Here is a 14,726-nt window from a genome sequence, read left to right as displayed (position 1 = left end):
TAAAGGAAATCAACGCTGAATATTCATTGGAAGGATTGATGCTAAAGCTGAAGCTCCAATACTTACGCTACCTGATGAGAAAAGCCAACTCATTGGAAAAGACCCTGATGCTGGGAAAAATTGAAGGCAGGATGAGAAGGGGACGACAGAGAACAAGAGGATTGGACGGCATCACCGTCTCAATGGAGATGAGTTTGAGTAAGCTCCGGGAGATGGTGAAGGACAGGGAAGCCTGATGTGCGGCAGTGCATGGGGTCACAGAACTGGACACGACTGAGCGACTGAACTGAACTGAGCGACTGAACAACAACGGCACAGGCTTCCCTGGTGGCTCAGATGGTTAAGAAACTGCCTGCAATGCAGGAGACCTGGGTGTGATCACTGGGTTGGGAAGACCCCCTGGAGAAGGGAACGGCTATCCACTCAAGTATTCTTGTCTGGAGAATTCCATGGACAGAGGAGCCTGCCAGGCTACAGTCCATGGAGTCGCAAAGAGTTGGACGTGACTAATACTTTTCACTTTCACTCATTTCATTCACAGTAGGCTCTTGAACACTTGATGAGTTAATAAAAGATGACATATAAGATTGAAAGAGACTGATCTGAAGAGGAAAGCTTCATTTGCTCCCAAGGACTACTTGCTCAAGGGGTAAAGATCTGAAGCCACATTTCTTTCCATTTCATCGAGCACTAAAAATTCTTGGCGTCCCTGCAACCCCTTATCTAGTAAGTGAAAACAATCTTGGAAGTATGGGTTGTGGGGAGAGCACCTTCTAGTAACACTAAAGTCTTTCTGATGATATGATATCTGGGAATTGCCTTAAATAACCCTGGGGAGGGGAGCAGCAGAGGATGGGTGAGGCAAGAGGGGCCACCGGCTGATAATTGTTGAACCTGAATATTTATTACAAACCTCTCTACTTGTGCAAGTTTGTAATTTTCCAAAAAAAAAAAAGTTTTATGAAACTAGAAAAAAATAATAAAAAGTGTTTCAAAACAGTAGCACTTTAGAATTAAAATATGCTGGAATGTGTCTTAGCCATTGAAAGGAGTGAATTTTAACTACTGCAGTCAGATGGGAGGAAGAAATCAGAAAATGAATCAGAGAAGACCATATCAGCCACCCTTAATGGTCTTTTAAAAAAGAGCTAAAGAAGTGAATAGAAAGGTTATCAGTGAAGAAAGAAGCAGGTCAGAAATTTCAAATAAGATCAGAAAATTATTACAGAAACAAGGATCAAGCTTTGAAGAAAATTTCGTTAAATGTGAGCAAGGTATCACAACAGACACCTTATAAGGAACTATAAATGGCAGGGTTAGACCTGTAAGAACCTACTAACTACATCGAGAGAGCAAAGAGAGGGGAAAAAAAAAATTTCTGAATCCCTGGTGCTCAAATAAGAACAGAAGCAGCTAGCCAGGATTAAGATGTAGATGCAAATGCAAATTAAAGAAAAGCATCCATTAAAGGCGAAAGAAAAGGACTAATTCCTCTCCACTGAATAAACTAATAGAGGGAAAGAAATGGAAACCATCAAATATTCAGGAAGCATTAAAGAAGTAACGATCCATCTCTGGAAAGGAAAGAGCAAACATCCCATCTGATACTCTTCAATATTACTGAGTGTGTCTCAACCATCACATAATACAGCATGTTTGCTGACCTCTGCATTTTTCTTGTCAGAGGTGCCTTTTTTTTCCCTCATGGAAAATAGAGGATCAATGCATAAACTGATCCATAATAGCATTTATATCAAGTTTGGTAGTATTAAAGTACATTGCACTCTGCAAAGCTTAAATTTTGTAATAATTCAGTGATCCATTGATTTACTAGAATGACAACGCCATACCTTCAATTTTATTTACTGAAAGATCCAACTTCTGTAGGTGAACATATCCACAGAGGATGCTAACGTCAGTTAAGTCAAGATCCTGAGAAAATAAAAGGTAAAAGACTTTAATGTGGCTTTAGCAGATGAGTACTCAGGCTTCTCAAGACATCTGGAAATAAAAGTTGACGGAGAAATCCAGAATGTCCTTTGAAAGTATTGTAGGAGTGAGAGGATAAAACCTGAAGCCTATTACTAATAGGATCTCAAAAGAGACTACAAACCCCATCAAAAATGCATTCCTCTGAAGGAAATAATAGCTTGGAAAATTAGGGTTGTTAGCAAGAACAAATACAACATGAAAAGGCAAATTAAAGCAGTGTTCATGAAGACCTTTAGAGCAGAGTTTTATATTTTATAAAAACATGCACACACATAAAAGCAATAAAGCCAAAGCCTTTATCTTGTAGAAGAAAAGAAAAAGCAAATGCCTAGAATTCAAACAAAATCTTAGACGAGTTCACACCTAATCAAGTGATCATTAATAACAATACTTTCTACATTTTTTCTCAGGCTTGGTTTTCAAAGCTCTCTCACAATAATCTCATCTGATCAAACAAACCTGTGAGCTCTGTAGGGCACATTATCCCCAGTGGAGTGAGGAGGTATGTGGGGTTCAGAGAAGTACACAAATAGCTTAAAATCACTTAGCAAGTCAGTAATAGAGAAGCAACTCCAAGTTTCCAGAATCCACGTCTCAGATACCATCCATGAAATCTTGCATCTACTGAACTTCCTGAGGGGTTGGAGGGGAATTTGGTCACTTGGAACAAAGATTCATGTCACTGGTCTATGCTGTGATGCCAGAGTCAGACAGAGCCAATTGATAAAGTGTCATTATAAGCAAGTTCTTAAATATAAGAATGATAAGAATGTATAATGAAGGCCACTAGAACAGTAATAATTACTAAGAAACCTACTATGTACAAGGCATTAAGCTTGGCATGATGAGAAACACATATCATGATGGACCAGAGCTATATTTAGTCCTTATAAACTTACGACTTTGGGGAGGAGAGAAACTGTGCACACAAGTAATAAGAGAAAGTTTAAAAATTACATGTGACATAAGTAAGATATAAGGGGGGAAAATCACTAACCTGGCCAACCCTAAGAAAGTGCATTCACTTAGACAGGTTATTAGGGCAAAGTAAATCAACATATAATATCTCAAATGTAAGGAGGTCAGTGATAAAGTAAGTTAAGCTTCAGTTCATCTAGCTGAAATAAGATTTAAAGAATTGTGCTTTTTTGCAGATCAATTTAAGGCGAGGTACTGTGTACGTAAGTAGAATTTTGATTCAAAGGAACTTATGTGGGGGTGTACTGGCTGTGGGAACTATCTTCCATTCCAAAGCCTAACACAGTGCAACACACCCAAGGTGCTCCCTGTATGTTATTGCCTGACTCGCGGAGTCATCCCTAAAATGTCATGAAGTGAAAACAGTAAAAGATGAGAGCCTTCGTATGCTGTTGCCAAAGGACATGCCGTGAAACCAGCATGGGTGAAAGGGGCTTAACATTTCTTAGGTGGTTCGCTTGTTTAAATCTAAGACAAAACAGCCTTGCTATGAATTATATATGCTTGAGCCAAAGTAGGGTGCCATAGCGGAATTTCAGTGCGCTTTTTTCACCAACATATCTGCACTTACTCCGTGGACCTCCAAGGAGTAGTTAATGCTTTACAATGTGAGGAAGCAGAAAGAGATAAATTGTACTTCTGTGTCTATAAAGACACAAAATGAGGACAAAAGCTGAAATCCTAAGTAATCTGCTCTTACAGCTTCTCTTATGATAAATTTAGAGCCAAGATTCTGTGCTAGTATCAAAATCTTATAAATTGATGAATAACAATACATGTTTTATTTCATAATAGATATCTTTTGGAAAGTGAGCTATAGCTCACAGCTACATATTTATGGGGGGGGGGGGGGGCAAGTCAATAACAAAATACTTTATTCCCCTGGATTCAGATATAAATTTTAGTCCTGCCACTGATCAGAGAAAAAAAAATCTTAAAAGAGTTTTTGATTGGTTTTACAGAATCAAATTCAACCTCCTAGAAAGAAAGCATTGATTACTATAAAATAGACTGCTTAAGATGAAAGAAACAGACTGTGAAGGAAACGAAAACAAAGGAATTGGGAGGAAGGCAGCTGATTACTGGACTGGCCAGGGCTCTTTGATGTCAAACATAAATAACTCATCGCCATTCTCTGTCAAATGCAAGACTCAGAGATTTGGGACCACCAAAATAACTGTGAGTATCAGAGAACATGGATATGGTCCAAACAGGGTCAAGATGGAGCCACCCAATGGTGACCTTGTCATACTCACTGACAAAGTCAGGCTGAGATAGACCTGCTCCGTCCCAGAGCCTGAGCGCCCCAGTTGGTAGAGCTTCTCAGCCACGACCTCCTCTCTCAGGACCCCATCAAATCCTCCCTGCAAAAAATAAAACAAAACAGACGGGTGGGCAAAGAAAGGACTTCCATTAGAAAAGAAAAAATCCGTTTCATCATATCCAGCACTTATTTAGTATATTATACATCTGGGAGCTGAGACTGCCAAAATTTGGTGGCCCCCAAGAAAACTGTGTTGAAGAGCCATGCATATTACACACAATTAAAAAAGGATCTATCCCATCAATGTCTCACTGCTGATAGTACTGAGTGCCATTCAGTGCTAAGAGCTCTCAGTGGGTCCACTCACTGATCCTCCTGACAATTCTGAGGGAGGTACTCTTAGCTCCATTTTACAAATAAAGAAACCAAGGCTCACAGACTGCAACTTGCCTGAAACCACAGAGCCCAGAATACAAACCAGAATCTGCCTGACCTCAACGCAGTTCTAACCACTAACTGCACTTGACTGCTTGTCCACACCCCAGAGGAGGGTTGCACCACATTAAGGCAATGACTTCTCTATATCTGGTATTCTTGTTGGAGAAAATGGGTCCTCAGGTTCACTTTGCATTGGCTAATCTTGCTGGATTCATACCATTTACAAAATTAAAAGGGTAATAATTTCAAGAAGGAGGCTGGTCCTTAGTCTACAGACACCACGAACCAGTGGTAGCCCAACACCCCCTCTCCCCCTTCTCCGCAAGAGAAGAGATAATAGCGCTGTGTTTGTGCTGCCAGCAACTCTATAATGACCAACACATTAACACTAACATTAGCATTAAGACACAAAACAGAGTAATTTTTTCAGCCATACCAATACAACTAACCAATATAACTGGTATGTGGACTACGAAGGCAAAATACTCTTTCAGGTAGTTTGGACCACTTGACATTAACTTGGGAATCAGGAGAGCTGTTCAGACCGCTAGTACTAAGGACGTAAGTATGTAGGGTTATGCTATTGTAAAAAGTTTTATTTCCTCCCAAATTTCCACTATGCTTGTTGCTGTTTTTCAGTAGCTCAGTCGTGTCTGACTCTTTGTGACCCCACGGACTGCAGCGTGCAAGGCTTCCCTGTCCTTCACCATCTCCCAGGTGGACTTGCTCAAACTCATGTCCATTGAGTCGTTGATGCCATCCAACCACTATCTTGGAGAATCAAATACCGCTCACAGCTGGGCAGGCTTGGTTTGAAGCCCAGATTTGCCATTTTGAATATATGACTTTGAGAGACAAAGTTTTCTCTGAGCCTCATACTTTTCATCTTTAAATAGGGTATGTTATTAGTTTCTCTTAATGTTTTGAAGATAATTAAAAGTAACTGTGAACATAAAGCTCTTAGCACAGTGCCTAGAACACAGCAAGCATTCCTAATAAATGGGAGTTGTTAGTATGAGTTGATGAATTCAGAAATTCCACATCTTAATGTCTCATTCATTGATACCAATCAATCTGTTCACAAAATGGGGGAAAGAGATCTACTTTTCCCAATAAAATTACTATTTTTTATAGATGGCCCGGGAAAGAATCGACGTAAGACAGTTTCACCTTACCTCTCAAAGTTTTCACATAGCCCACTCCCTCCGACTCCTGGAAACAAGATGCTGCAGCATCCCTTCCTCACAGTAGGTCTGTTTTTCAAAATAGCCATTGATACAGAGAATGGCCACATGGTCAGCATTGTCCCAGATCCCCAAGGCAAGACTCTCCATGGCTACCCCCTCACACCTCTAAGTTTCCTGCCATTTGTCAGTGTCCTGTCTTTCCCTTCTGGTCTTTGGTCGTTTTCAGACCTTGACTGGCCCAATCTGTATGTTGCCTGGCTTCAGAATCCCTAAGGAAGGCCACTCAACAACCCAACCACTCCAAGCACATGCACATGCGCGCGCGCACACACACACACGTTCCTTTACTTTCTCAACTCCAAACATTTAAAAATTGATCTCCAGATAACTTCAGCCACTCACTCCCCTGGCTGTGCCCTGGACCCAGTCATCATGCTAAACTGCTCCACCTTAGAAACCTCAGACCTCAAATCTTCCATTGCTCTTGGATCCCACAACTGCTCATCCTTCAGCCTTTCCAGCATCTCCTCAAGTTGGTCACTGACCACAACAAAATCTCCAGTCTGTTCATCCACCCCTTTCTCAGAGTCTATCTGTCCCCTCCCAACTATACTTCCTTCCTGACTGGGTCTCCCACGGGCAATTTCAATGTCTCTCTACCCTCAAGTCTCTGCCTCCTTGTCCTGATTGCAACTGTACCATGCAAACCCAAACCTGAATCAACTTCACAATCAACCACTGCATTGAGGCGGGATTATGTCATGTTTATCATCCATTTGGGATAAAAATCTTTCTAGCATGCCAAGCACATGCTAGACAAGTATACAAATGATTTCAGGAGTTGCATAAACTACTATAGAGGTGGGCCGGGTGCTTTGATTAGCAGAGTTCCCATTTCAAGGCAGTTCTAGTGAGGAGTAGGGGGTTAGCAAAGGCTTCCTCGGAGAGACAGCTATTGAGACCCGAAGCTGCGAGTTATTCTGACAAAGGGGAAGAAAGGGCAGAAGAGGGCCAAGAATGGTACTGTGGGCACAATGGACATGCACAAAACTGCAAAGGCAAGGGCAAGCATGACCCACTGGGGAAACTACCAAGAATTCAAACAGCTAAAGTGTAAGGTCGAGTGGGGGAAAACAGTACCTAGTACATGGTGGGCACTCAAACATGGGCTGAATGAATTAATGAGCCTATTCCCTGCCTGCTTCTGAGTGAGCCAGGAAAGACCCACAAGCATGCATTCTGGTGCCACACTCAAGTCAGCTCCTGGCTGGGGTCTCAGAGGAGGACAGTTCCTTCTCCACACACAGGGTCCTGCTCCCTTTCCCCAGAGACCATGTTCAGGGACCATCAATAGTACTATGTTTTGCCTGTGGTTTCAACCAGTCCCTCTCCACTGTCGTTCTCCAAGCTGTCACTTCTCCAGCTCTATGAGCATGTGAGTCCCTTCTGTCTGACAAGGGGCCCTTGGGTCCTGCATGTTCCTTCTGCGATAGCTGGAGTTTCCCTTAATAGCCAAGCTCCTCCAGAGTTGCTGTTTTACTCTTCAGTTTCCCCTTGGTCACTTCCCACTCATGTCTCAACTCACTTCACTTAGGCTGCAGGCTTCGCCACATCACAAAACGTATATGGGTTGAGATCTCCAATGGCCCACAAATAGCCCTTTTCATGGTCCACTTACCCTCTTGGCAACATAACCCTCTCCCCTGTTCTCGACTGTTCTCGCTCCCCTGTTCTTGTTGACTTCCCACCCATACAGCTCTTCTTTCTTCTCCTTTTTCTCTTACCAGTCCTTTCCAGTTCCCTCTCCTAACCCCAAATCCTCTTCATCTTCTGAGATACCTGTATCCCAGGGTTTCTTCCTTGGCCCTCCCCTTCTCTTCTTTCTTCTCTTCCTGGATGATCCCACAGACTCCAGTGCTGATGATTCCCAGGTCTCTGACCCTCTCCTGATTTCCATGATTCACATGCCCACCTCCTGAATGCATAGCTCCACCTGTCATTATTTCTCATGGTAGTTAATGGTCTGATATCCCCCTGGAACATTCCATATACTTGGCAGTCAACCTAGACTTCCCATGTTCAATTAGTGTCTCATTCTAAATATGTATTCATCACTGGCTTCCTTTTTATTCCCATTGCCTTAATGCAGACTCTTGTCTCCCCTGCACAGATGCTGCTCATCTTCTCACTGATCTTCCTGCCTCTAGACTTGCCATCCTTTAATCTAACCCCCTCGGCCACAAGAGAGGTTCCCTCCTACTTAAGGGTCAAGTCCACAGTCCCTACAGCAGCTCAGGGTGTGTGTGTGCTTCAGTTGTGTCCGACTCTGTGCAATACTATGGACTGTAGCCTGCCAGACTCCTCTGTCCATGGGACTCTCCAGGCAAGAATACTGGAGTGGATTGCCTTGCCCTCCTCCAGGGGATCTTCCTGACCCAGGGATCGAACCTGTGTCTCTTTATTTCCTGCATTGGCAGGCAGGTTCTTTACTACTAGTGCCACCTAGGAAGCACAACAGCCCAGAGTTCTCCACAATCTGGCCTCCGACCCATCTACCTTTTCTGTTCTTACCTATAATTCATCATTTGGAAAGATGCCGTCTGCCTGCCCATACCCTACCTCTGCACCCAAACAAGGGTTTACTTCCCTTCAAGTCTTCCGCCAACCCTGTGACCTGGCCATCACTGTAGGCTTCTGTTCACAGGCTGAATAGCTGTGGTTTATTCACAGTCTTATCTCACCCTGAGAGCTGGGACCATGCATGTCCTCCATCACACTCTCATCTTCCTCAGTCATCACTGTTGCTATTATGTATTACACCTAAAATCTTTCGAGAGCCCACGCTATATCAGACTCTATGTTAAGAACTTTAACACAGACTTTCCCATTAGATTTGATGTTTATAACTATTCAATGAATATGCATTATTAGCCACATAAAGTTATTGGCAAAGAGTGGCTTTCACATAGCAGAAACTTCTTCTAACCTATACTGTCAAAAGAGTACTGCCCACAGAATAATCGTTTGTGACTGTTCCATGAAGGCTGAATTAATGAAGTCAATTGATAGGCTATAGTGAGTAGATAAGAACAGATAAGTTATTACTTGTGTTAGTAACAGAATAAATGATATATTGTGCTAAGTAGGTTACACATAGGATCTCATTTAATTTTCACAACTCTCCTGTGAGGTAGGTATTGTTATAATTCCCATACTGTAGATGAGACGCAGAGAGTATAACTTGCTCAAGATCTCACAACAAACAAAAGACTTTATTCAGTTCAGTTCAGTTCAGTCGCTCAGTCACATCCAACTCTTTGCAACCCCATGAATCACAGCACGCCAGGCCTCCCTGTCCATCACCAGCTTCTGGAGTTTACTCAAACTCATGCCCATCGAGTCGGTGATGCCATCCAGCCATCTCATCCTCTGTCGTCCCCTTCTCCTCCTGCCCCCAGTCCCTCCCAGCATCAGGGTCTTTTCCAATGAGTCAACTCTTCGCATGAGGTGGCCAAAGTACTGGAGTTTCAGCTTCAGCATCAGTCCTTCCAATGAACACCCAGGACTGATCTCCTTCAGGATGGACTGGTTGGATCTCCTTGCAGTCCAAGGGACTCTCAAGAGTCTTCTCCAACACCACAGTTCAAAAGCATCAATTTTTCGGCACTCAGCTTTCTTCACAGTCCAACTCTCACATCCATACATGACCACTGGAAAAACCATAGCCTTGACCAGACGGACCTTTGTTGGCAAAGTAATGTCTCTGCTTTTTAATATGCTATCTAGGTTGGTCATAACTTTCCTTCCAAGGAGTAAGTCTCTTTTAATTTCATGGCTGCAGTCACCATCTGCAGTGATTTTGGAGCCCAAGAAAATAAAGTCTGACACTGTTTCCATTGTCTCCCCATCTATTTCCCATGAGGTGATGGGACCAGATGCCATGATCTTAGTTTTCCAAATGTTAAGCTTTAAGCCAATATCTAATTCCAAAGGCAACATTCAGAACAGTATTCTGCCCAACCTCCCTCAAGTTCATTGAGCCTAATTACATTATAGGCACTTTGTCATTTTGACTATCAGAGCCTTATAAATCTTAATCAGGCTAGGATATGGAAAATAAATCACTGAACAGAAAGTTCAGGTATTTCTTCTTAAAACTCTTCAGTTTACTCAACATACAAAAACATACGAGACACCATAAAAACTAAAATAAAATGTGAGAACATAAAATAAATATTAATATTTGGAACATAAACGAAAGAAAGAATACTTTTTCCACACAGAGCCTACAAGCGAAAAAGGATTAACTAGTTCAAGTCAACCCCCTCCTCCTCTATGGTTTTTAAGGCATACTGAACACAGATTAACAATGGTATTAATGAACCCCATAGCTGAAGAACACACGTTAATTAGAATAATAAAGTAAACCGGTGATTCATTTGTTAATTCCTCTGGGGTGAAAGATGGTAGAAACCATATAAACATCTCAAAGTTGTAAAAACATTGCTACAGTTTTGCAATAGCCACTGTTAAGCATGGCAAATAAATCAACAAAAGATGAACAAAATAAGTAATAATTTTCTATGGCTCACTTTTAAGAAAAATTGATGTTTAGCCCATGTAAAAGGAGGGAGAAGAAGAGGAAAGATAGAAGATTGGGGTGGGGGGCGGACGTGAGGGTAGAAAAAAATGGGCCAAATGTGGAAACTGAACAAAAGGACATTACAAAAGAAGGGAACCCAAGCAGGGACACAGTGTAGAGAGTCAGTGGCAGAACCAGAGTAACAGAAGAGAGTGCAAGTCACAGAGGGGAAAACAAGAAAAAATAAAACAAATGAGGAATGGAGATGAGAACAGGCATAAAAAAGAGAAACCTGTTTGAGCTCAAGGGGGAGAGAAAGGTGACTAGGAAATGAAAAGGTACAATGAGACAGAGGGGATGTCAGAAAAACATCACAGAACCAGATGTTGGAAACTATTTCTCTATTATATCTACTTCTGAAAAGAGTCTGAAGCAATTTATACTATCAAAGAGGAGGAAAGGGAAGAGAAAAATGTAATCTAGAGAAAAACTATTGAAATTAAGAAAATTTTTGAATTCAGGGGGAAAAATGTTATAATTCCTGGCAGCCAAGACAAGGAGGAAAACCTAACAGTTTACTAAAAGAAAGCAAATCAATTTACATTTTTAAAGAAAGCAAACAATTCATCAGGAAGTCAAGAGAAGGAATTGGTACGATATGAAGTGGAAAGGGACAAGAAAGCTGGTAAGGAACTAAGGAAGGAACAGGATGATAATAAGTGTAAGAAGTGGAATTGGGTGGTGTTTAGATGAGACACTGTAGAAAAGAGGGAATTTGTATTATCAGTGTGAAAGGCCAAGCTGCCAGCAGGTATCACTGATGGGAGTGTTGGGACACTCCCCAAATCCTAAAATTCTCTCACAGTGAGCAGTGGTGCATGTGTGTGTTGTCTGTAAAATGCATTATATACCCCTAGCATAAGTAATATATAAAACTTCCAAGACACTTGGTCTTTGAGGAATAAAATGGGCGTTCCTTGTGGCTCAGCTGGTAAAGAATCTGACTGCAATGTGGGAGACCTGGGATCGATCCCTGGGTTGGGAAGATCCCCTGTAGAGGGGAACAGCAGCACTTAAGATTACTTCAAAAGGGGTTTTCTTGGTTTGTTTGTTTTTCCTAGAGGAAGGAGGATGAAGGGGCTAGAAACTGAGGAGAGTGTTGGGAGTATTTCACAATCATGACGAAAAGGTACAGAGGGTGCAGAGGTGGAACTCTTGGCAATTCACAATGCTGTAGAGGTATAATTTTGAAAAACTTAAAGTCACAACTTTCATACAAATAGATACTTTTTTGTAAGGACGCTGCGTAATGACTCTTAAGGAATCACATGTGCTAATGAAAAATGAAGGGTGAGGAAATGGGGTAACGGAAACGGGGAGGAGAGGAGGGGAGCCTCGGAGCAGTAAGGAAGAGGCGCTCCTGGAGGCAAGGAGCCCTAGGAATGAGGCTCAGCCGCAGGCTGGTGAAGGGGTTCTGACCACTGGAGAAGGAAATGAGGGGGTGAGGGGTGGGGGGAAGGCACACCTCAAAATTCAGCATTTCGGATTCTGAGGACACCTCGGATTCCACTTCACCCTCGCCCTCTTCCAGGTCGTAGTAATTTCTGTCCACGTCTGACTCCTGATAGCGGTGAATGAGGTGCTGGAGCAGGTAGGAGGAGGCTTTGTATAAAGTATTTTTCGGTCTCTGCCCCATGGGAAAAGGAGACCAGCAAGAGTAACGATCCTTTTCTGAGTGCAGCACTTTCGACTGCGCTCCAGTTCGTGAAATGCTCATGCCTCCCTGGAGGGAGGAAGGCCTCGGAAACTTGGGCTCTCTCCCGGAGGTCGCCATCTTGTTTACAGGGGTTGCCTAGGAGACGGACGCCCAGGGAGGCGGTGCCGCAAGGGATTTTGGGGGCTGTAGTCTCTGCCCCTCGTGCGTCCTCCCTTTCAGCTTGCTTTACCACTGTAGCGCAACTTAGCTTTCTGTTTGCTTTTTGTGATCTTTCTTTATTAGTCTGTTAAGTCGTTGGCTCTGCTTCTTTTGGTTTGTCTTTCTCGTTTTTCATCTTTTTTCTCTGCGCCCCGCTGTTTTAGTGTTCAACTGTTTTCTCTCGGCCTCGAGACCCCTCTTGGAGATTTTTCATCCCACCCTGAGATCACTGGTGAGCTCACCATCCTGCTTCCTTCATGAAGGGTCTTTTTGTAGTTAGTGTTAGATGTCTGTAAAGCTCTCTGTTGGAAAGGTGATAGCACTGAAATTTTACTCTATGGAGAGTGCAATGCACATACATGATATAGAAGGCGTGGCTCCTGTCCTTATGATTTAATTGCGGATAATAAAGAGAAACTACCAGACGACGACTGAGAGCTGGTTGGCAGTTAATGCACATTTTTACTCCAAAATAATAAGCCATGTCCTTGGGGAGAAAAACTGGCAGTGGTTTAACAATCCAAATACGGGGGGGGGGGGGGAAACGACTGTCAAACTGACACTTTATCTGAAAGCCTCTGTAAAACTATAATAAATAATTGTATTAGTCAATGATCTGCATTGGTAATAATTTTTATCTTGCTGCATAGGTTCTCTTTGCAGTTTTATAAAATACTCTTGCAAGATTACAAAGCATGATTTTATGCTAGTGTGATTTCATGTGACCTAAATCCTATAGCCTTGAGCTCCACAAAGTAGACACTGTATAGAAAAGCAGAATGAAAATTATAGTAACTATTATTGCCATAGTGATGACCATAGAGATCCTTGCAGGAAGGTCGCTCTCATCCTCCTGGCCTTACAGGCCTTTTCTCCATGCTTCAGTGATAGCAGTTGCAAATACAAAATGATCCTGTCAATGGCTGTCAGGGGAGAAGTAGGAAAAAAATCCTTATGGACACCAGCCATTGACTCTTATTTTTCTCAGGGCTTGAGGGCCCATTAAAACTGACAGAAAGCTTGCAAAATTACCTTCCTTCATTATCTTGCTGGTCATAAATGTAAAGGCCATAATTAAAGTATCCCTTTCTGCTAGGCTCATCTTAACTGCTTGCGTGCTTCTTTTTCCACTGGGTAGAATATTCCTCCACGGGGTTTTCTCTGCCCTCACCCCCATAAGACCTGGCTGGCTAACTGACAGAAGGGTGAAGAGGGAAGAAAGTATAAACATGGAAAAACTCAGTGTGCTTTTTGTAGTTTCCAATCACTTAGCATCACTACGAACAAAGCTAGTGGAGGTGATAGAATTCCAGCTGAGCTATTTCAAACCCTAAGAGATGATGCTGTTAAAGTGCTGCACTCAATATGCCAGCAAATTTGGAAAACTCAGCAATGGCTAACATGCTGGAAAAAGTCAGTTTTCATTCCAGTCCCAAAGAAAGACAATGCCAAAGAATGTTCAAACTACTGCACAACTGCACTCATCTCACACACTAGCAAAGTAATGCTCAAAATTCTCCAAGCTGGGCTTCAACAGTATGTAAACTGAGAAATTCCAGATGTTCAAGCTGGATTTAGAAAAGGCAGAGGGAAAAAAGAAAAGAAAAGGCAGAGGAACCAGAGATCAAATTGCCAACATCTGTTTGATCATAATAAAGCAAGAGAATTCCAGAAAAACATCTACTTATGCTTTATTGACTATGCTAAAGGCTTTGACTGTGTGGATCACAACAAACTGTGGAAAATTCTTCAAGAGATGGGAAATATCAGACCACCTTACCTGTCTCCTGAGAAGTCTGTTGCAGGTCAAGAAGCAACAGTTAGAACCGGACATAGAACAATGGACTGATTCCAAATTGGGAAAGGAGTACGTCAAGGCTGTATATTGTCACCCTGCTTATTTAACTTATATGCAGAGTACATGGGAAATGCCGGGCTGGATGAAGCATAAGCTGGAATCAAGATTGCCGAGAGAAATAATCAATAACCTCAGATATGCAGATGACACCACCCTTATGGCAGAAAGCAAAGAGGAACTAAAGAGCCTCTTAATGAAGGTGAAAGAGAAGAGTGAAAAAAGCTGGCTTAAAACTCAGCATTCAAAAAATGAAGATCATGGCATCCAGTCCCATTACTCCATGGCAAATAGATGGGGAAACAATGGAAACAATGACAGACTTTATTTTCTTGGGCCCCAAATCACTCAGATAGTGACTGCAGCCATGAAATTAAAAGACACTTGCTCCTTGGAAGAAAAGCTATGACCAACCTAGACAGCATATTTAAAAGCAGAGACATTACTATGTTGACAAAGGTCCATCTAGTCAAAGTTATGGTTTTTCCAGTAGTCATGTATGGATGTGAGAGTTG

General features: G+C 42.3%; 1 protein-coding gene across 2 annotated transcripts in view; it reads right to left on the bottom strand.

Annotated features, from left to right (window-relative positions):
• Positions 1 to 12,275, bottom strand: part of LRGUK (leucine rich repeats and guanylate kinase domain containing) — a 96,044-nt gene extending 83,769 nt beyond the window's left edge. For both annotated transcript variants that reach the window (XM_043873304.1, XM_043873302.1), the window contains exons 1-3: positions 11,967 to 12,275; positions 4,227 to 4,334; positions 1,851 to 1,932 (exon numbers count right to left, since the gene is read on the bottom strand). In XM_043873304.1, the coding sequence (XP_043729239.1) occupies positions 1,851 to 1,932; positions 4,227 to 4,334; positions 11,967 to 12,275 (499 nt within the window). The remainder of the gene's footprint in view (positions 1 to 1,850; positions 1,933 to 4,226; positions 4,335 to 11,966) is intronic.
• Positions 12,276 to 14,726: the final 2,451 nt, after the last annotated feature.

Source organism: Cervus elaphus, chromosome 18, assembly GCF_910594005.1.
Source record: "Cervus elaphus chromosome 18, mCerEla1.1, whole genome shotgun sequence".
In the NCBI taxonomy this organism is placed as follows: domain Eukaryota; kingdom Metazoa; phylum Chordata; class Mammalia; order Artiodactyla; family Cervidae; genus Cervus; species Cervus elaphus.
This window is presented reverse-complemented; position numbering and strand designations above follow the sequence as displayed.